A 22,680-nucleotide genomic window follows, 5' to 3' on the forward strand; every position below is an offset into this window, starting at 1 on the left:
CTTACTTGGAAATGGTCTTCAGCTGCCTTGCCACGCACGTTTAGGACACTCAGAGAGCTGGCACGCTTCATGCTGCAACCAGGACAGTGGACACGCAAGGACAGGCATCAGCACACCGGTCAGCCAGGAACAGACATAGCAAAGCCACCCTCAAAGGCCTGCGGCCACAGAGGCCCGTTCACCTCACTGGGAAAGGGACGTCCACCCAATTCCTACCACGGATGCCCCAGGTCTAACTGTATTTAGTGCTCAGCAGGAAAAAAACAGTTTCAGCGAAAACGGTTGTCTTAAAATACCACACATAACCTCCAGCGTCACTATGGTTACATGTCTTAAAACCTGCTCACAGCCTGACCAGGCGGTGGCGCAGTGGATAGAGTGTTGGACTGGGATGTGGAAGGACCCAGGTTCGAGACCCCGAAGTTGCCAGCTTGGGTGCGGGCTCATCTGGCTTGAGCAAAAGCTCACCAGCTTGGACCCAGGGTTGCTGGCTCCAGCAAGGGATTACTCAGTCTGCTGAAGAACCGCAGTCAAGGCACATATGGGAAGGCAATCAATGAACAACTAAGAAGTCACAACGTGCAACGAAAAACTAATGATTGATGCTTCTCATCTGTCTCCATTCCTGTCTGTCTGTCCCTGTCTATCCCTCTGACTCTCTCTAAAAAAAAAAAAACAAAAAAAAAAACCTGATCACAGTGGAGCCGAGAACCTCCGCAGAGCAGCTGGCTGCCTGCAGCACGGGCTTTGGGAAGGCAGCCCACGACTCATGTAGGGCTCCTCGCCACCCTCAGTGACCATGTTAAAGACAGACCCTCGAAACTCACTGTTGGGATCAAACTATGAACTGATCCTGCACTGTATGTATTTTCTCTATTAAAAGTAGAAAAAAACAATTTTTTCATTAGTAAAACTCTGAAGCTATTATTTCTCTGCTTATAAATCAAAATTTAAAAAAAACTTCATGACTTTAAAGAAATATGGTGACTTACACATATCGTACACATATCGTTTTTCTCCCACTGATACCTTTATAATACTTGACTTAATACTCCACAAATTGCCTATGACCTAAACAGAACTTATGGACAATCGTATAATTCGGTAATTGCTTGCCACTATATCACAGGTGCCGTCAAACTGAAAGTCACCTTAGCTTTTACAGCTCAAATAGCCAGACTCCTCTTAGGAGTGACATTAAGTGTTTACAACGGGATCTGTAGTTCTGACTCTGAACTCGCTGCCACACAGTGGACTGCAGGCATGGCTGCAAGGCTGAAGCATGCACGTGACGGGTCAGTGCAGCCAGACAGACACGGGAACACTCAGGACTGAGGCCCAGGGCAGGGCCCGTGTCCACAGCAACATGCACACAGTCCAGCCCGTGGACAACAAGCTCTCATTGAATTAACTGACCCAGAAGCAAAGACATTATCCCCAAGTAAAGCTCACTCCCCAAATGTCCCACCCAACCAGGACAAAAAAAAACAAAAAAAAATCACCCTGATGAGCCCCACACCATATTGCCAGAATTCTGAATACTTCTTTTTCTACTTAGAACTACTCAAGAACAAAAACGAACCAAATCACAAGCACACTGTGGCATTTTTAATTATCCTATTACTTAATTGGCCAATTAACTTATTCCAAGAAAGCTACACAACCTTGAGCCTCAAGCCCCTGCTCCTTACACGATTTGCTCCTCTCCTCGACTCCTCCCGAGGCTTTGGGACTGCCCACCCACACGCTCCACCCAGGCCCCTGGCCCCCTGGTGCTGGAACTGCACAGCACACCGACTCCCTGGGTCAGGCCCACAGGCTGCACACACTCCTGGAGCTGAGGTCAGGTCTTCAAGCCCAGTCTTCAACCCACAGCAGTGGCCAGACAGGAACTTGCTAGAAAGGGTGGCCCAGCAGTATGTGTGTTACTGACACCCAGCAGACGCTGACATGCTCACATTTGAGACCGGGCCAGTTAAGACACACAGTCACTCTCACCTGGAAAGACCAATCGACTGTGTGTATAATTTTATGGGATGAAGTTTCTAAAGTCGTTTACTTTTTTTTTCTTGGTACTTTTCTGAAGTGAGAAGCTACAGGCAGAAAGACAGACTCCCACATGTGCCCGACTGGGATCCACCCGGCATGCCCACTAGGGGCGATGCTTGGCCCATCTGGGGCGTTGCTCCATTGCAACCAGAGCCATTCTAGCGCCTGAGGCAGAGGCCATGGAGCCATCCTCAGTGCCCAGGCCAACTTTGCTCCAATGGAGCCTTGGCTGCGGGAAGGGAAGAGACAGAGAGGAAGGAGAGGGGGAGGAGTGGAGAAGCAGATGGGTGCCTCTCCTGTGTGCCCTGACCAGGAATCAAACCCAAGACTTCCACATGCCAGGCTGATGCTTTACAGCTGAGCTAACCGGACAAGGCCTAAAGTCATTTACTTTTTCAAAAAGTTCACTAAGGTATTATCTCAAATAAGATTATATATGAAAATGTTAGTTATGTCCAAACGTGTGGGTTGATTTTATTTTATGCCAGGTCAGGCTGGGGGTTTGCCGTGCTGGGATGTTCACACACTGTTACATCTCATCAAGACAGAGATGTGGCAGAAAGAGAAAAGAAGAGTCTGAGCTTCGCCAGGGGGAAGGAAGGCACCTGTCACAGGACCTCGACCCAGAACTGGCCTCTACATTTAGAAAGCTTCACAGCATGCACAACCTCAGCTAGGCAGCGCAAGGCCCTCGGGGACAGCACACAGGCCTGAATGGAGCGCTGGGACATGTGGCCGCCTCCGCTCAACACGGCCAGCACAGCAATGGGAACCAAGCCACCCCGGCAGTCTGTTCAGATCCTCATCACGCCGTGAGGAAAGGGGCTTCCTCTTTCAAACTTCAGAAACAAACAGTAAGTAACCCTGTCATTTTAGTCCTAGAAATCTGTCAATGTTTTAGAACAAGAGCATGTTATTCCAAAGGTACTAAAGACCCTGCTTCCCAAGCATGCGGTCATGTGACGTGTCACAGCACGGGGCAAGACTCCGTGCCCAAAGCGCCTGGGTTCACAGCCCTGCTGGCTCCCAGCACAGGCTCCAGCTGCTGGTTCTCTCAACAGATGGCCTGGGGCTCAGACCCCTCCACAGAAACGGGCTGGCCAACAAGCCTGAGCAGCAGGGCGACAGCCACTTACAAGGCCCAGGTCAGCCCTCTGGCCTCAAAAGCACTCAGACCCGTGCTCACCACAAGCAGACAGGCCCAGCTGCCAAGCAAGGGCAGGCCTGAGGGGCCCAGCCGGGCATCACAGCCTCAGACAGTGACAGCAATGAGCCACACACATCTGCACACAGCAGAGGGGACGCCTGCAAAGGCACTTAACTTACCCGAGGAGCCTCGTCTCAGTCCTGAGACCAGAGAATTCTGACCCGCAGAAAAGTACAATCCCTTTTAAAACAGTTTTACTAAGAGTCAACCTGTACAAAGTAGGTACCATTTTGAAAGTCAGAGTTTCAAAACAGCTGACAAAACTGTTTCTGTGAGAAGTGTATCCAGAAACTGGAGACTGTCTACACCAACAATAACCCAGTGACACCTAACCGAAGTACAAAGAACCCACCTGCAATATGCCTTATAAAAAACAAGCCTGACCTGTGGTGGTGCAGTGGATAAAGCATGGACCTGGAACATGAGGTCCCAGGTTCGAAACCCTGGGCTTGCCCAGTCAAGATACATACGAGGAACAACTACTACAGGTGATGCTTCCCACTCCTCCCTTCTCTTTCTCTCCCTCTCCTCTCTCTAAAAATCAATAAATAAAATCTTTAAAAATAAAATAAAAAACAAAGAATATCTTAGAACAAATTCCTTTAGTAACTTAAATGTTAGTGTTCAAAAGCCTATAAGACCTATGACTGAAACCTTTATCTCGGAATTTCGCTCGGATCTCGAACAAAAAATACAGACCGAGTCGCAGCTCATATCTTAAAAAAAAATTCGTATGTTGGTCTGTTCGTATCTCAAGGTGCCACTGTACATGGGAACCTACAGTTTTTAAATCTCCTAAAGACACTCCTTATAATCAAGTCTTGAAATCATGATCCTTCTATTTAAAACCATTTTTCTCCCTATATTTACACCTGCTAGCTTTTGATTTTACAAGATTAAAACTAATTTAAAAGGATCTAAACTAATGCTAATTTTTAAAAAAAGTACTGCACATCTAGAGTAAACAGGCTAGCATGCACCAGTTTTAACAGTCAAGTTCTCCCTTCACTGGTGACGCTTTCTTTGACACCGGCCCTCCAGGCCTGTAGACAGCAAGCTTCACAGAGAGCCCCAGCCTCCCTGGGGAAAGCAGACTGAAACTAAGGGAAGGGCCCCAGCAGAATGGTTTCTCTGCGGTCGGTCTGTGCGGGAGCAGAAACGGCCTTGGACATGCGGTGGGCGCGGGGCGGCAGGGGAGATAGTTACCCGGGGTTCTTGGGCTCACTCTCTCGGGAACTTCCTCCCTTCAGCTTCCTAACCAGCTTCTCACTGCTGCGTCTAATTGAGGCCCGGAGTTTGCTAAAGGAACCACTGCGTTTTAAAGATCCAGTGCCATCCTGAAAGAGACGTGAACAGACGTGAAGCTGCAGGCGGCCCTGCCCCACGGCCAAGCCGAGTGACAGGACTCCCCCACGGCTGACCGGCTCAGCTGGACGGCTGGCAGTACCAGTCCTACAGAAATGACCAATTGACCATGCAAGTGTACTTTCAGTAGAACTCTATCATTTACATTTGGTTAAAAATCTAATGATCCTGAACACCTTTAAACATGACTCAATATAATATCATCACCACAGGAAATTAATTACTTTTTGTTGCTTTCAAACAAAAAAAGATAATACAAGTCTCAAGAAAATAAAGTGGCTTCTAGAGCTATCACCAAAAGCAATCTCACACTTAATAAACATAGGACCCAAAATATGAGGTCTGACACAGACATTACCTTTTAACAATGTCATACTTAGATATACTGTTTTTTCAGTAAATTTTAACAAAGTTTTATTCAATGCTGATTATAAATGTGGTTGGAAAATGAAATAAAATGCTCATTCTATATAAATAACTAAAGCTCCTCAGACACCTTGTAGAAACAAGGAAGAGTGCCCGGCTTTTGTTCTAATCGACTCGGACATCATGAAGGACACAGCTGGCAGTATGGAAATCAAACACACAGCGGGAAAATGTGTGTACAGCAACTTTTATTCTCAGAATGAACCCCTCAGTGTGATTAACGGCAGCCTGTTCCCTTCAGAAGCTACGCAATGCTGCATTCTATGAAAGAGTGACAAGTTCTGCGCAGACAGACACCAAGACACAGGTCAGTTGGAGTGAGTTTATTAGAAGTTAGAAAGACACAGGTACACAAATCACTCAACACAGGAAGATTAGTAGAGAGTGCAGAATTGCTAGTTTCACACAGACTACACAGCTGAGGCTACATGGGCAGGGTCCCGGGGGAGCCAGACCCAGCCAGGTGGCGCCAGGTCTCTGAGGACAACAGGAGCACATGCCCTACTCCTACAGCCTAGTGAGTGTCACTGGTCACCACCATGCCATTGCAGTAACACCTGTGGGACACGCCTAACTACCTTTTATCAAAGTGAACAGCTAATTGTTCTTAATTTTTAAGCTCATATATTATACAGTATGTGATTTTTATTGAGACAGTTTATATTACTAAGTACATATCTGGCAAAGCTACATGTATACAGAGACAGGGAGCCCCCCGAAAGGACAGCAGCACCGAGAGGAATGGCCAGTCACAGAGTGTAGCTCTGACAAGAATCCTAGGGGTCGCTAAACACAGCAGTCAGCACGCAGAGGAAAGCTGGAAGTGCCGCCGTCATGCAGGAGAGAGTCACACAAGGCGGCTAGGCCTGTCAGGCAGAAATGGGGGGAGAGAGAGAGCCCAGATGAAACTCTTGGGAGAAAAGAGCCATTTCCCACACAGCACAGCTTGGCTTACAGTATTTCTAGGTCACAAAATCTTACAGCACTGTTAATCACTTCAGTATTTGGGATTATCTTCCGCCTGCTTCCGCCGGCCCAGAGTAAGCAGGTCCTGACTGGACCTGAAGTCACCCTGTACGTCGCCTAGTCTACGCATTCCTAACCACCCTCGAGATAAAATTCAACACTTCTAGAGCACGGAGTAGCAGTGCTAGAAGTCTTGATACTTACTATATAAAGGTTTCCAAGTAACTGCACAGGAAGGAGATTCCACAACGGAAACATGGACAGTGACCAAGAAAGGCTACACACGGGAGGAGCTCTGTTCAAGTTTTAACTTCGTCAGAAATCCTTCTATATCCCTAAAGTTCTCTCTGAAATCAGGGAGGACTTTCTCTTAAAAACACTAGCGTTTTAGACACTGCAGGCACTTTAAGAAATGCCCTCTTTAAAAGCCTATCACACATTCTAAACATGCACTTGATCGTCCAAAGTCAAGCTAATGACAGAAAACAGACTCCCACAGGCAGCAGTGCCTCCTGGGCCCTGGTGGACGAAGCCCCGCAGTCCTGTCCCAAAGCCCCCGACGCAGGGACTGAGCCCGCTCGTTCTGACTCACCATGGGACGCTGAGCAAGTCATTTAACCAGCCCGAGCTTCATCTTTCTCATCTTTAAAATGGAAAAATAAAACTTGTTACCAACTCCCCATGAATGTTGGGAGGACAAGAAAACATCAGTTCTTGCTTCTCTTCAGAAAAAGGATGTTAAAACGTTCATGTGATTCCATAAATTGCACGCCCGTGCTGTACATTTCAGAACTCAGTGCTCACTGCAATGCCGTAGCAGGGTATGGGCGAGCTCCCTGCCACTCACCCCGCCCCTCCCTGCCACGTCCTGGCACAGCCAGCACTGGGCTCGAGGCAGCACGGGTGCCCCGGGGCCACTGCAGCTGTCTGCCCACCCTGCACTCAGCCCCTTGGACCCCGTGAGAGCCAGTGGGAAGGCGAGCCCCCAGCCCGCCTGAAACAGACAGGTCCTACTCAAACTGGGCTCCGGGGCTGGGTGGGCTGCACCCTCGGGCTCACTGGCACCCACTGCTGTCCCCTCGCAGTCCTGGGAGCACTCACAGCCAGTGAGCTTTCTAACAGGAGGGGAGAGCCCACTGCACGGGCTATGAATATACAGCAGTGGCTCTGGGCGCATGGCTCAGTAGATAAAGTGTCATCCCAGCACACCAAGGGAACGGGTTCAATCCCAGGTCAGGGCACATATGAGAAGAAACTAATGAGTGCTTAACCAAATGGAACTAATTATTGTCTTGGATTTCAAGTGATTTGGTATTTTTAATTGTTTTGTATATATTCTGGTTGTCTTCCTAATTTTTAAAAATAAAAATGAATCTACTTCTGCTTAACAATCTATCCCAATCACCAGTATTCCTGGGTTGAGAGCCAGTGCGTGAGAAGTTTCAGAACGAGCACATGAAAGGACAGGAGGGGGAGGGGAGCCCCGGAAGGGCCCAGGAGAGAACAGGCCTGAACACAGAACAGCCTGTGCAGCGGAGGGGCAGAGGGGTGGAGGGGCGGGCCCTCCCGCCACTGTGACAGGAGGCGCACGTGCTGCCGGAGGGCCCGGGATGCTGCAAACACACGTACTTAATTACAGCACAGCCCGGATGCTCCCGTGTGGCCAGCGACACCTGGGCCTCACAGCCGACAGGAAGCCACACGGTCGAAGATAAAGGGCATCCAAGTTTACACAAAAAGCCTTCCTTTGCGTACAACCTCTGCGTTTTTAGAAGCAGGACCACAGAGAACAAGCTCAGAAGTGTCCTGACAGTGACTTTCAGGTCTGCACTTGATACAGGAAGAAGTGTGAGGAAGCTTCATCTTCGCAAACTCGAATCACAATCACTATGGGCTCTACTTTTCTGAAAAAATAGAATTGTGCTTCCCTAAACAAATCACCTACTGTGTCAAGAACCTCATCAAACCCTTCACATGACCATTAGGTCGGGTCCAGTAACCTCACTTTCCTTGTATCTGAATAATGTACAATTCAGTTCTCTGCTGGCACAGACTTCAGTTCCTACAGGGAGCGAGGATCCTTACCTCTGACCACGTTGCCCTCTGTTCTAAAGGTTATTTATTTCTGAATGCTGAGCCAGATCCTGCCTGTCCGTGGAATGGTCACAAGTAACGGAACAGCTGTGGGCTGCTCCCTGGACCACCCCTGCCAGCATGGCACCTGCCCGTGGGCAACACAGTTTTCTCCCTGTGGTGTGGCCTTCAAACTTTTTAAAGAGCACTGAAATTCTTTTTAAAACTTAAAATCAAATGCAGAAACCCAAAGTAAAATAAAATCAGAAAGGCATTTTCTGATTAGGAATGTGTAACAAGTCCTTAGGGTGATGCAGTGAACCGGCGAGGACAAGACCGCCACTTTTTTCTTTTTCTTTTGTATTTTTCCGAAGTGAGAAGTGGGGTGGGGGAGACAGACAGACTCCCGCATGTGCCCAACCGGGATCCACCTGGAAAGTCCACTAGGGGGCGATGCTCTGCCCATCTGGGGCGTTGCTCCGCTGCAATTGGAGCCATTCTAGCACCTGAGATGAGGCCATGGGCATCCTCAGCGCCTGGGCCAACTTTGCTCCAATGGAGCCTTGGCTGCGGGAGGGGAAGAGAGAAACAGAGAGGAAGGAAAGGGAGAAGGGTGGAGAAGCTGATGGGCACTTCTCCTGTGTGCTCTGGCCGGGAATCGAACCTGGGACTTCCACACGCCGGGCTGATCCTCTACCGCTGAACCAACCGGCCAGGAAGGCCACCAGCTTTATAAACCACAGTGGGGCCATGCACTGATAAGTCCTCACATCCACCTGGCCTCCCAATTTCAGTCTGCATTTCTTCCTGACTGCACACACCCAGGAGACCCTGGCGCACATGGTGTCGTGCAAGCCCAGGAAAACCACCCACAGAGACAGCAGGGCGGGGACAAGTGTGGCTGCAGTGTTCATATCTCATCAACCACGACCCTCAGAATGGGCTCCTTTGGTTGCATATGATTACACCTCAATAGAAAAACATCTATTGCCTAGTGCCTCTTTATAAATAATACAAACAAATTTAAAAAATAAAATGTATGTCAAATATTGGGAGAGCTCAGCATTACCTTCTCAGACCCTTACAAATTCAAGGAAACCAATCTGAACCAAAGCCTCCCCAAGAGGTGACTGTGGGCTGAGTCTGAGTGGTGGCCTCGGTGACCAGCAGTGAGAGCTCAGCCATCCACTGCCCCGTCCTGGTTAGTCCAGGGCCACCCTCCATTTAAGTGGTGGCCTCGGTGACCAGCAGTGAGAGCTCAGCCATCCACTGCCCTGTCCTGGTTAGTCCAGGGCCACCCTCCATTTAAGTGGTGGCCTCGGTGACCAGCAGTGAGAGCTCAGCCATCCACTGCCCTGTCCTGGTTAGTCCAGGGCCACCCTCCATTTAAGTGGTGGCCTCGGTGACCAGCAGTGAGAGCTCAGCCATCCGCTGCCCTGTCCTGGTTAGTCCAGGGCCACCCTCCATTTAAGTGGTGGCCTCGGTGACCAGCAGTGAGAGCTCAGCCATCCACTGCCCCGTCCTGGTTAGTCCAGGGCCACCCTCCATTTAAGTGGTGGCCTCGGTGACCAGCAGTGAGAGCTCAGCCATCCACTGCCCTGTCCTGGTTAGTCCAGGGCCACCCTCCATTTAAGTGGTGGCCTCGGTGACCAGCAGTGAGAGCTCAGCCATCCACTGCCCTGTCCTGGTTAGTCCAGGGCCACCCTCCATTTATTCGCCACTTTCCCAAAGGTTCTGCTTGAGGAAAGGGCTCCTTTGGCTGCTCCTGGCAAGTTCAGGAACCACTGCCCGGGACCCCACCCCGGGATCGATCCACGTGCCCAGGAACGGGCCGTGTCAACAATGCAGAGCCACCAGCGTCTCGAGTGCAGCACAAAGGTGTCTACGCCTGTGCGTGCTGAGGGACAGCTTGTACAGAGAGGAAGGAAGTGCGAGGTGAAGGGGACGTGCACACAGGAGTGCCCTGGGACTGCTCGTCAGCAATGCCAGCCCCAGCTCCCCGGGGTGACGGCTCCCTCACCCAGGTCTCAGTCTTGAAGACAGCTGTCAACAATTGTGTTTTCTATCACGTGACTTCATAGACAGGCTGACCTAGAAATACTGTCTCAGGACAAAGTTCCTGCAGAACTTCATTCCAGAGCATGGACAGCAGCGCCCGGGACTGCAGACCAGCGCAGGGCTCGGCCTCCACAAGCATGCGGGAGCCGCAGGAGAGCACAGCACACAGCAGGCCTGACGCGCAGGCTGGGCTGCGCCCTTGTCTCTGTCGATGGGACTGCTGCCCGAGGGCACAGGTGGTCACAGCAGATGCTGATTGGTTGTCTTGGCTCAGGAAAAACCACAGCAAGGAAGCTGATGGACAGACGGCCCAGAATGTTCTCCCTGAAATTCTGGCCACAAACATTTTGTACAAAATATCTATTCAGAAGGCTAATCTTTACCAAATTGCTACAGCTATAGAAAATCCCAAAGAATAAACATATTTAAAAATAATATAGGAAATAAGAGAGCCCAAAACTATTTGGCAAAACATCAGTATAATTACAACTAAAAAAGCACTACGGTGGCTTCAAAAACTTGATAATGCACCCAGATGTGTGTAAGTTCACCCTGTACTCAACTCTCCCTGATAAAAAGCAAAATTCCAAAGCTACAAGCTCACTGTACAAAAGAATTACCCACGTGACACTAATATGCACTAGAAGGATGCTGTCCACCATCCACCAGGCCACGTGCTCTTTGGCACCACTGGGTAAATAGCAGCGGTAAGAACTCCCACAGAAGCAAAGCAGTGAAGCCCAGAGGGAGAGCCCGGTAGGAGCAGACGTGTCTCAGATACAGGCACGTGGTCCTGGGTCCGAAAACCTGTGGCAAGTGGTGTGAAGAGCCATGAAGCCCGGACCACTCCATGGAAACATGACGCTCAGGACTGAGGTGGGACACCAAGAGAAGCCACCCAAACGCTCCTGTTCCTGACCTGCCCCTTTCTAAAAACAAATTGTCTGAAATATCACCCCCCCCTTTAAAGCATCTAAATTCTAACAAAATCTGCAGCAGCCTGGTCAGTGAAATTAGGAGCACTGGAGTTAGCAATGAAATGGTAAGTTACAAAAGCGAGTTAGTTATCTGCCACACTATCCTATGATTAAAATAAAACCAGATTATGGATTATGCTCTATAAACAACCAGGACACTCAATCAGCATTTAAATGCTCAAAATTAAGCCAAATAGCTTTCATGGAGTCTAAAAGAAGAAAATGACCACTTCAAACAAGTAACAGGTTGCAGTATTAGCAGAAGACAAGAACTTACAAAAAGCTTAGCTGGCACTTAATTTACTGAGGAAAGCAGAGTGTCTAGCAGAAGCCGGCTGCTGGAGGCAGCCCTGGTGGGAGGAGAGGCCCCCAGCCCCGCGCTGCGCACTGTACTTACCCCGCTCCACTCTACGCCCATACTCACTTCCTCCCCTCCGTCAGGGCCGCTCTCGTATTTGACCGAGTCCACGGTCAGGCTCTCGCGGCTTCGGCGCTTCTCCGTGCTCTCGGGGTCACTCAGCACCTCAGCCACTCTCTGTTTGTGAACATTGTCAAGACCCTGCGAGTCAGGCAGGGGAGGGGTTCACCCATTAGCACTTAAGTGTATTAGGGTTTCCAAGACAGCTAAACATCACTAGAAAACAAAAGTGTTTCTTTGGGGTTTTTTTTACAGAGACAGAGTCAAAGAGACGGATAGATAGGGACAGACAGGAACGGAGAGAAATGAGAAGCATCAATCATCAAGTTTTTCGTTGCGACACCTTAGTTGTTCATTGATTGCTCTCTCATATATACCTTAACCGTGGGCCTTCAGCAGACCAAGTAACCCCCTGCTCGAGCCAGCGACCTTGGGTGCAAGCTGGTGAGCTTTACTCAAACTAGATGAGCTCAAGCTGGCTACCTTGGGGTCTCGAATCTGGGTCCTCCGCATTCCCAGTCTTATGCTCTATCCACTGCGCCACTGCCTGGTCTGGCTATTTATTTTTTTTAAGTGTGTGTGTGTGTGTGTCAGAGACAGGACAGAGTCAGAGAGAGGGACAGACAGGCAGGACGGGAGACGAGAAACATCAATTCTTCGTTGCAGCTCCTTAGTTGTTCATTGATTGATTTCTCATATGTGCCTTGACCGGGGGCTACAGCAGAGAACGTAACTCCTTGCTCAAGCCAGCGACCTTAGGCTCAAGCTGGTGAGCCTTGCTCAAACCAGATGAGCCCGTGCTCAAGCCAGTGACCTCAGGGTTTTGAACCTGGGTCCTCGAGTCCCAGTGTGATGCTCTATCCACTGCACCACCGCCTGGTCAGGTGAAAACAGAAGATTCTAAACGCCAGAGGGAAGCAATAACGATCCTTAGGAACGCACACTTGCAGCATGTGCCTTTCACTAAGTCAATTTATCCCAAATTCAAACGAGCAAGACTCACTCTAGTAGTGGCGCATGCTCAGTGTCTAGAAAGGAGGGTTCTGAGACACACAAACTGGAAAGGCTTCAGAAGCAGGCCTGCCATGGGCAGGTGGATACACGCTCAAGCTCAGTGAAGTGACCCTGATAGGAGCCAGGTGGCAGGTCCAGGGGAGTAAGTTTTCTCAAAGTTTCCATGTTTAGGAAGTTTAATGGTGAGATCCTGAGGAAACGCCCAGTTTGTAACATTTCAACTCTAACTACCTGGTGTTTCATGTCTTCAAAATAAGTACACAATTGAGAACTCATGGATTACTTTATTCTCAGCATAATATTAAAAAAACAAAACCCCACTATTGCAAGGGGCATGTGAAGTGATGAGCAGTGGTAGCACTCATCTCATGTCCTCAGACCCCTTCACACAGCCCTGCACTAACACATGGCTGGCTTAACACGCCACAGCAACTTACCCTGCACTGCAGTGCCCCTCACGACCAAGGTGTGGCTGGCTTCACACTCCACCGGGTTTCAGCCCAGTGCTCGTGCGAATGCTGCACCTGTGCCGGCCTGCACCGTCCTCCTCAGGAGGCACACACCTGACCGTATGTTTCTACATATTCTCCTGACTCTGGAAACTGGGCATTTAAAGGTAAAATTGCCTGACCAGGTGGTGGTGCAGTAGATAGAGTCTTGGCCTGGACGCAGAGGACCCAGGTTTGAAATCTCAAGGTTGCTGGCTTGAGCACGGGCTCATCAGCTTGAATGCAGGGTCGCTGGCTTAAGCACGGATCATAAACATGACCCCACGGTCGCTGGCATGAGCCCAAAGGTTGCTGGCTTGAGCCCAAGGTCTCTGGCTTGAGCAAGGGGTCACTGGCTCGACTGGAGCCCCCCAGTTAAGAGACATACGAAAAAGCAACCAATGAACAACTAAGGTGCCACAATGAAGAATTAATGCTTCTCATCTCTTGCCTTTCCTGTCTGTCCATCTCTCTGTCTTTGTCTCTCCAAATAAATAAATAAAGGTATCACTAAACTTTCAGTTGATAAAGTGCTTCAGTAGTTGTAACCCCTTACTGCAAAATGCCCCTCGTGTGGACACACCGCTTGTGGACATGTGGGCTATGTCCACGTCCAGAAGACTGAGCAGTGCTGCCATGAACCCTCACTGTTTTTGAGATCAGACTTGTGAACTCACCTACTTGCCAAAATTTATTTGTAATTCCCAAATCAACACTCTCGGTGCTTTTGCAGTCATTTGTCACCTGCCCCAGCTGAGTCCAGTGGGGACACCCTGTTTTGTTTAATCTCACACTGTGAACAAGTGTCCTTCCCCATCTAAGTTACTCAGTCCCTGTTCTCCGATTTTGTTTTGTTGGAGATTTTGCTGTCTGAGGTGGCCCAAGCACAGTGCTGAAGTGCCGCCCAGCATCCCTCTGCGCCTGAGGGCAGGACAGGCCCACAAAGCAGACACCTGTGTCAGGAAGGCTTCCTCAGGCCCGAGCTCCAGTGCTGCTGGCCACAGACTTGGTGTTAATGAGCCAACAACACATGCTAAGTAAGGTGTCTTTAAACAGAAGGCACACAGAACAAGGGTATAGATGGACAGGCTGATCAATGTGGCCAGAGGCTTGCTGGGACTGAACCTTGCGTTTTCCCCAGGAGAATCGGCTAATTCACATTCACAGGGACTTGACAGAACAGAACCGCCACGAAGAACCAGAACCAGCTGCTTCCGTCTGGAAGAGCGATCTCAGTTCTTTCAGGCATACACCCAGGAGTGGGGCTGCTGGGCCACCCAGGATTGTTTCCATGGCGGCTGCTCCATGTCACGGCCCTGCCAGCAACACACGAGTCCTTCACCTCCTCACCAACACTTGTCTGTCTGTCTGTCTGCCAGAGCCACCTGAGCAGATGGGACGGGCTCTTGCTGGTGCAGACGGCACCCCCCTAACGAGCGCGAAGCTGAGCCCCTCTCCATGGCCGTGCCGCCGTCTGTGCACCACCCTCAGGGAAATGTCCACACGGGTCCTCTGCTCTCTGACAGCCGGTCCATTCTGGACTCGAGTCCCTTATCAGACACGTGACTAGCACCCGTTCTCACCCACTCTGTGGGTGCTTTCTGGATGATGTTCTTCAATGCACTCACATTTCTAATTTTGGTGACTTGAACTGTATGTTTTTCTTTTGCTGTTTGTGCTTTTGGTGTCAATATTTACAATATTTTAAACAATATCTTATTTGTACAGACTAAAATAATATTTTCTATTTCTAACTCAAGATTTCAGTAAGTCATGTAAAAGAGAATCACTGCACTCAAAGTTCTAATGGATTAGTTAAAAACAGAAGGTCTGACTGACCTGTTTACGTGACCTCATGGCAGCTTCTTCCAATGTTTCTGCAGCTTCAAATTTCCCTTGACGTCTGTAAAGTGCCCCAAGGTTTTTTAAAGTAGTTGTAACAGTCGGACTAGAAGAAAGCAAATGATATACAGAACTATTAACTATGTTTTAGAACAACCACTGTCACAGCACATACTCTAACATAATCTGAAGGACTGGTAGCTTATGTTTGGTAAACACTATCTTTTAAATCTCCATGGCACTTTTGCCTGGCTGGTGGTGACGTGGTAGATAAAGGATCAACCTAGGATGCTGAGGTCCCAGGTTTGAAACCCCGAGGTTGCCAGCTTAAGCGCAGGCTCACCAGCTTGAGCGCAGGGTCAACAGACATGGCCCCATGGTCGCTGATTTGAAGCCCAAAGTCACTGGCTTGAGAAAGGGGTCACTGGCTCAGCTGGAGCCCCCCCCCCCAACCTCCCGGTCAAGGCACAAATGAGAAGCAGTCAGTGAACAACTAGAGTGCTGCAACTAGGAGTTGCTGCTTCTCATCTCTCCCCTTTCCTGTCTGTCTGCCCCTGTCTGTCCCTCTCTCTTGTGCACCAAAAAAAAAAAAAAGATGAGTTAGCGTCCAGACAGGCAAGAGCAGGAAAAGTGCTCCCATAAAGAAGAAAGAGGTGTTGGTGAGGTGTAGGTGGGAGGCGGCAGGCACCGGCTCCCAGGACCACTCATGGGGGTGCTCAAACTGCCCTCTGCAGACTCAGGCAGAGAGCAGTGAGGAAAAAGGCTGTGGTCAGCATCTCCCCCAGGCAACCTGGCTCATGTCTATAAAATGCTAGCTTTTGCAGGTCTGCTGGCCTGTTTGCTCTATGGTCACCTTGGACCTATTCAGCCTTCTTTCTCCTGCAATTTGGTAGTTATTAGTTAGCCTTGAAAAAAGCAATGTTAATGGACAGGCCCATTATTTTACCCTTATTACAGTGGCTCTGCATATTTAATCATCTCGTCTTTCACTGGAATTTGGGGAAACTGGACCGTGCAAACACATCACCATAACGAACACTGTGCATTCCAAGGTCACTGGAAGCTGCCCTTTAAAACAAGCCCCGCCCACAGCTGTGCTGTTTTTCAGGAAAATACATACCTGTCCACTTTGCAGGCTTTGTACCAGCCGCCATACTCTCCAAAAGATGGTCCGTCCTTTTGCTTTCCCTAAATTATAACAAACAACTGCACATGAGTAACCCTCTGGAAAGCACTCGGTCCCCTTTAGACAAACCTCAAAACAGAACACTCTTACTTTGCATTCTTCTCTTTCCTCGGCATGCATCCAGATGGGCTTGTTTTCGTCTGGGGAAGAACAAACAGCACCGTAAGCTGAAGCCTGAGGGCACCGTGAGTACAAGCTGTCAGGCTGCAGGGACTGCAAGGTTTCTGTTCTTCCTCCACAACCCTCCTCAGACAGGACTTCTCACACGTGGACAGTGACGTTCACATGGAGGACAACCCTGCGAAGACCGAGCCACCACCACAAACACGCAGAAGGTGGTAACCTCATGCCACACAGTAGACAGAAGACATAGTAGGAGGCAACTGTCAACAAACCAGATATGGGCTAGATTTCCTATCATGAAGCTTTCTTTTAAATTTTATTTATTGATTTTTTATATAGAAGAAGGAAGAAGGGAGAGGGAGAAAGGGGGAGAGGGGGGAGAAAGAGAGGAGAAGAGGGAGAAGGGAGGTGGGGGAGAGGGGAGGGGAGCGAGGGAGGGGAGCGAGGGAGGGGAGCGAGGGAGGGGAGAGAGGGAGGAGAAGCAGGAAGCATCAACTCCTAGTAGTTGCTTCTCTATGCTTGATCAGGCAAGCCCAGGTTTTCAAACTGGCAACCTCAGCACTCCAGGTTGAGGTTTTATCCACTGCGCCACCACAGGTCAGGAATAAAACTTTTTTTAATGCTAGAATCTGCATCTAAACTTGGCAGTTTTAAAATTTGAGCAACCTCACATTAAATAAGTCTAACAAAAAAGTAGTAAAATGTTGGGAGAAAAGAGTAAAAAGGATATCAATCAATATTCTTTTAAAGTCTCAACTTTTGAGAACGTTCACATGTACCACCCATCCGAAGTTTCTAGACAGCTACCTTACCCACAGCATGGAGAATGAGCATTATTAAAAGTGAAGTTTATGGGCCCTGGCCAGTTGGTTCAGTGATAGAGCGTCGGCCTGGCGTGCGGGAGTCCCGGGTTCGATTCCCGGCCAGGGCACACAGGAGAAGCACCCATCTGCTTCTCCACCCCTCCCCCTCTCCTTCCTCTCTGTCTCTCTTTTCCCTTCCTGCAGCCAGGGCTCCATTGGAGCAAAGTTTGCCCGGGTGCTGAGGATGGCTCTGTGGCCTCTGCCTCAGGCGCTAGAATGGCTCTGATTGCGGCAGAGCGATGCCCCAGATGGGCAGAGCATCGCCCCCTGGTGGGCATGCCGGGTGGATCCCAGTCGGGCGCATGCGGGAGTCTGTCTGACTGCCTCCCCGTTTCCAGCTTCAGAAAAATACAAAAAAATTAAAAAAAACAAAAGTGAAGTTTATGGAAATCGTTTATGGCAGTGATCCCGAACTGTTCTGGGCTACAGACCGGTTTAATGTCAGAAAATATTTTCACAGACTGGCCTTTAGGGTGGGACAAATGTATCACGTGACCGAGACAAGTGTCAAGAGTAAGTCTTTTTTTTTTTTTTTCTTTTTTCATTTTTCTGAAGCTGGAAACAGGGAGAGACAGTCAGACAGACTCCCGCATGCGCCCGACCGGGATCCACCCGGCACGCCCACCAGGGGCGACGCTCTGCCCACCAGGGGGCGATGCTCTGCCCATCCTGGGCGTCGCCATGTTGCGACCAGAGCCACTCCAGCGCCTGAGGCAGAGGCCACAGAGCCATGCCCAGCGCCCGGGCCATCTTTGCTCCAATGGAGCCTCGGCTGCGGGAGGGGAAGAGAGAGACAGAGAGGAAAGCGCAGCGGAGGGGTGGAGAAGCAAATGGGCGCTTCTCCTGTGTGCCCTGGCCGGGAATCGAACCCGGGTCCTCCGCACGCTAGGCCGAGGCTCTACCGCTGAGCCAACCGGCCAGGGCCAAGAGTAAGTCTTAAACGGATGTAACGGAATCTGGTCATTTTTAAAAAATAAAACATCATTCAGACTTAAATATAAAATGGAAATAATGTAAGTTATTTATTCTTTATCTGCAGACCAGTACCAAATGGCCCACGGACCAGTACCAGTCCACGGCCCCGGGGTTGGGGACCACTGGTTTATGGCATGAAAAACGCCTACGCTCCAAGTAGAAAGCAAATAAGCAGCACCTGATTCCAGGGAGAGTGTGGTTTCAATGCTGTTAATCAACAGGTGCAGAAAAATCTTCAAAGATATACTTGGACAATGAAATTATAGGTGATTTCACACTCCCATTTCTGCATGAATTTTCAAGGTTCCTATTTGGAGCCCTGGGGGGAGACACACTCCCACTCAGCCCAACCACCCTTCAACTATCAGACTTGTTAAGTCACTTACAGTGGGTGTCCTCACTCCTAAAATGGGGTAATGTCTGACCCACCTTGCAGACTGCTGAGAAAATTAAGTAAGATTACACATTTAAACTGCTTAACTGACAGACTAGGACGTGGTTAGCTATTATGACTACACTACTGTCACGTCACAGGGTGACATCACGTGTGAGACTAGGGTCAAATAATTGGGTTTTTGTTTTGCACTGGTTTTGTTCTCTTCAGGAGCAGGGGGCATCTCCACCCTGCCTCCCCCTCACCAGGGACCTAGGGCTGCCTCCACACAACACAATTTCAGAGACAGTTCTAAAGGACCCCCTTCCTTGCAATTACAAATCATTTTTTAAATGTAAGCATATTAAACATAAAGTAAGTATAGGGGAGTTATGTCCTGACAACCCCCACCATAACTACTAGGAGTGAACAGTGTTTAAACTTACGAAGCAAACTGCTTAGTGCAGCCTGAGCTCCATCTACCAAGCTCACTCCTGACAACAGACCAGGCTGCAGGCTTCACTGCAGGCGCCCTGAACCTGAAGGCCGTGCTCTGAACAGAATAGGGCACACTGGCATCCTGCCTACAAGGCAAATGCCTCCTGTCCTTTTAACATCTGTATGGAAAATAAATCCAAGTATAGAAAAACTGCTTTTAATAAGAACCTAGCTAACTGGACTTCATGCCACCACTTTAGCAGAAAGAAGCAAGCAAATCTCCCGAGAACAGCCTGAGAAAAAAGTGTTAAGAGGTAGCCTGGGATGCCCACCCCCCTGGCCTAGCCCTGCAGCCAGACGAGGGTGAAAGTTCCCGTCACCGTGCCTCCAGGGTGTGAGCAGCTCTCCTGCCCGGCCCACAACAGCAAAGACACCCACTCTCGGAGTGACGAACCCAAGTTCACTACGTCTGACAGGGAAAGGGAGTAACACTCCACTTGTTAACAGAGGGAAAAAACTGATACACTTTTCAAAGATTTTTCAAAAGAGCTTTCTAAAAACTGTATAAAAGAAAAAGTTGACAAACCAAAACCTCTTTCCCAAAACAGTCTGCACACTAGTAACAACTGTCACCTTTCTGAACATGTATGTAACACACGGTACTGTTTTACTGAGCAACTGAAACTAAGACATTTACTCACAAACCTGTGTACTATCACACTTTAAGGAATTTTTTTTTTTTGTGGCAGAGACAGAGAGTCAGAGAGAGGGACAGATAGGGACAGAGAGATAGAAAGGGAGAAAGATGAGAAGCATCAATTCCTCATTACAGTTCCTTAGTTGTTCATTGATTGATTTCTCATATGATCCTTGACTGGGGGCTACAGCAGACTGAGTAACCCCTTGATCGAGCTAGCAACCTTGGGCTCAAGCTGGTGAGCCTTGCTCAAACCAGATGAGCCCACGCTCAAGCTGGTGAGCTTTTGCTCAAACCAGATGAGCCCATGTTCAAGCTGGCGACCTCAGGGTCTCGAACCTGGGTCCTCCACATCCCAGTCCGATGCTCTATCCACTGCGCCACCACCTGGTCAGGCCACACTTTAAGGAATTTAATGGAGACAGGCGTTGGCTCTTTAAGACAAAGAACCCAGCATGCCACCTAGGATGGGTGGAAAATGTGTATTTCTATCAACTCACTGCAGTACTTTGAGAACCACTGGATTAAAGAACATTCTAGAAAGCATCAATAACTCCAGAGAGGTTTTCTCAAGTTGGTCCACCTAGGTTGTACCTGAAACAGTGTGAACTCTGGAGAGGGCAGCATGGGAGCTGAGACGGATGGTCTATCACCTAGGCATAGGTGCTGGACCCCGAGTCATCACGCGGGCACCAACCACACCCCAGCTCTGCCTCGTCCTCTCTTCTAAGCAGTTTGGAAAATCATTTTTGGAAATCAAATTAACTGAGTCTTGAAATTGCTATGATGACTCAGATTTCAGGCTGGGATCACTACCGTCAGACACCCCACAACAGAATCTGCTTAGAGACAGGAGTTCATTCTTACCGTCTACAGAACCAAACTCCCTTTCATGTGCACGCGTGAGAATCTCTTTGTACAGGGTCTCTGCTTGCTTGAATTTTCCTTGCTTCAGATAGCAGGAGGCCTTAAAATAAAATGAAGTACTTAGTACTCCTCAAATGCAAATGCAGCACACTTCTGCCCTGCAGGGGAAGCCGAGCAGCAGTTCAGATCTCAGGAGAAAACGACGCGGCCCCCCTGCGAGTCCACCTCACCCACATACCAGGTTATTCTTCGTTTTGGCCACGTTGGGGTCATCAGGCCCCAGCTTCGTCTGGTAGATCTCCAGGGCTCTCTGATAGTAATATTCTACTTCTTCATACTTGCCCTGGTTCTGGCACAGCAAGGCCAAGTTATTTAACTGCTTGGCCACGTCGGGATGGTCTTTTCCCAAAACCTGAGAACAAAAGTAGTGTTAGCAACACCTAGTCCAGTGATGGGCAATCTTTTGAGCTTGGTGTGTCAAAATTCGCCAAAAAACCGAGCATAACTCTAGTGATGTGTCACTTCAAGAAAAACAGCCTAACCAGAAGTCCCAGAACTAGACGCTCTGTGCCAGAGTTCTGTTGTTTTGGCCTACAGACCTCCAGCACAGAGTGTCTACACTACAGCAAATGCTTTATCCTCGGCTACTGCACCTGGCCGTGCAGGAGCCGAGGATGAAACATCCTTCTCGGCATGCGGCCCATACTTCTCTGGTACGTGGCTGCGTGTCATCAAAAATGGCTACGCATGTCAGCACTGACACGTGTGTCATAGGTTCGCCATCACAGACCTAGTCCTTGTCTCCATCCAATCTACTCTACTACATGAAGGGTCTTCCTAAGCATAAACATGAAGAGGTCTCACTTCCAGGCTCACGATCCTAAGTGGTTCCCCATGCCCTGTGATAATTAATGAGAATTTACTGACTTTTATTAATGCTATTTCCTTTCATTTTATAAATTCTTATAATTATCCTCAGGCAACTTTATAATGTACATTTTGAAGAAGAGGAAAGTGGCTTTTATAAAGGCTATGCTAACAGGACTGCCAAGTTCTGGAAGGGCCTAAACCTAACCAGCGCTGTCTGACTTGTTCCTACGGTACAACCATTAAAGGAGATTCCCCGTCTTCCCTGCAGACCCAAAGGTCTGCTACGGCCACCCCAAACCACTTCTCACATTTCAAACCCCATCTGTGGAGCTCTTCAACATCACTGTCCCAGATGCCCTACCCTCCTCCACCCTCTCAACCTCCAACTTCTTACCCTCCAAGCCACTCTTCGAGCCTCTCAGACGGTACTCCCCCTACCCAATTTAGAGTCCTCAGCCCAGCCCAGCAGTCGCTCACAAGCACATTACCAGGTTTTTTCTTTCTTTGCAAGCATCACTACCTGAAGCCGCTGTATTCATCTAGTCTTTCATTACCCAACTCTCACCCATTAAAATGCAAGGTTCAAGAGTGCAAATTCTTTGTCATCTTCTCCGATGCAACTCCCGATGAATAAACACTACTAAACCACTTCCCCAGTACCTCGAACCGGAGGTTCCGAACCTTCACCCAGGCATGCCAGGAGGCACACAGCCTCCCCCTCTCACTGCACTCCCTCCGCTCCCTACCAGCGCAACTCAGAACTCAGTTCCTGAAGATTCTGTGCAAAGTATTTGTGGACAGCCATCCCCACACCCCCAGGCTCTCGACCCATCCTAAAAGCCAGCACACCCTGCATTCCCTTGTTCTGTCTAGTGGACTGTGCTCTGGGGAAGGGACTAGGGCTGATTCTTAGGTCACCACCTCCAACCAAGCAGGGAACCCCAAGTCCTCAGAATATGTTTCCTGAGTGAATGAATAAAAGAACAAATGCTCCTGATCAGGTGGTGGTACAGTGGATAGAGCGTCGGACTGGGATGCAGAGGACCCAGGTTTGAGACCCCGAGGAAGCCAGCTTGAGCACAGGCTCATCTGGTTTGAGCAAGGCTTGCCAGCTTGAGCCCAAGGTCGCTGGCTCAAGCAAGGGGTCACTCGGTCTGCAGTAGCCCCCTAGTCAAGGCACATATGAGAAAGCAATCAATAAACAACTAAGGTAGGAGTTGAGAACCTTTTTGGCTGAGAGAGCCATGAATGCCATATATTTTAAAATGTAATTCCGTGAGAGCCATATAACGACTCATGTACCTTATGCATTATCCAATAAAAATTTGGTGTTGTCCCAGAGAACAGCTGTGATTGGCTCCAGCCACCCACAACCATGAACATGAGCGGTAGGAAATGAATGGAT

At 49.2% G+C, this 22,680-nt stretch overlaps 1 protein-coding gene across 16 annotated transcripts in view; it reads right to left on the reverse strand.

The window, feature by feature from the left end:
- Positions 1-22,680, reverse strand: part of KLC1 (kinesin light chain 1) — a 59,954-nt gene that overhangs the window by 6,447 nt on the left and 30,827 nt on the right. For 3 of the 16 annotated variants that reach the window (XM_066342483.1, XM_066342478.1, XM_066342479.1), the window contains 8 exons: positions 20,644-20,817; positions 20,406-20,505; positions 16,160-16,209; positions 16,004-16,071; positions 14,881-14,989; positions 11,519-11,680; positions 4,463-4,593; positions 6-72 (listed from right to left, as the gene is read on the reverse strand). In XM_066342483.1, coding sequence (XP_066198580.1) covers positions 6-72; positions 4,463-4,593; positions 11,519-11,680; positions 14,881-14,989; positions 16,004-16,071; positions 16,160-16,209; positions 20,406-20,505; positions 20,644-20,817 — 861 coding nt within the window. Of the gene's footprint in view, positions 1-5; positions 73-4,462; positions 4,594-5,355; positions 5,914-6,605; positions 6,657-11,518; positions 11,681-14,880; positions 14,990-16,003; positions 16,072-16,159; positions 16,210-20,405; positions 20,506-20,643; positions 20,818-22,680 lie in introns of those variants that run through there. The other 13 variants (XM_066342482.1, XM_066342480.1, XM_066342481.1 and 10 more) reach the window with 13 other exon arrangements.

The sequence above is a fragment of the Saccopteryx leptura genome, chromosome 6 (assembly GCF_036850995.1).
Source record: "Saccopteryx leptura isolate mSacLep1 chromosome 6, mSacLep1_pri_phased_curated, whole genome shotgun sequence".
Classification (NCBI taxonomy): domain Eukaryota; kingdom Metazoa; phylum Chordata; class Mammalia; order Chiroptera; family Emballonuridae; genus Saccopteryx; species Saccopteryx leptura.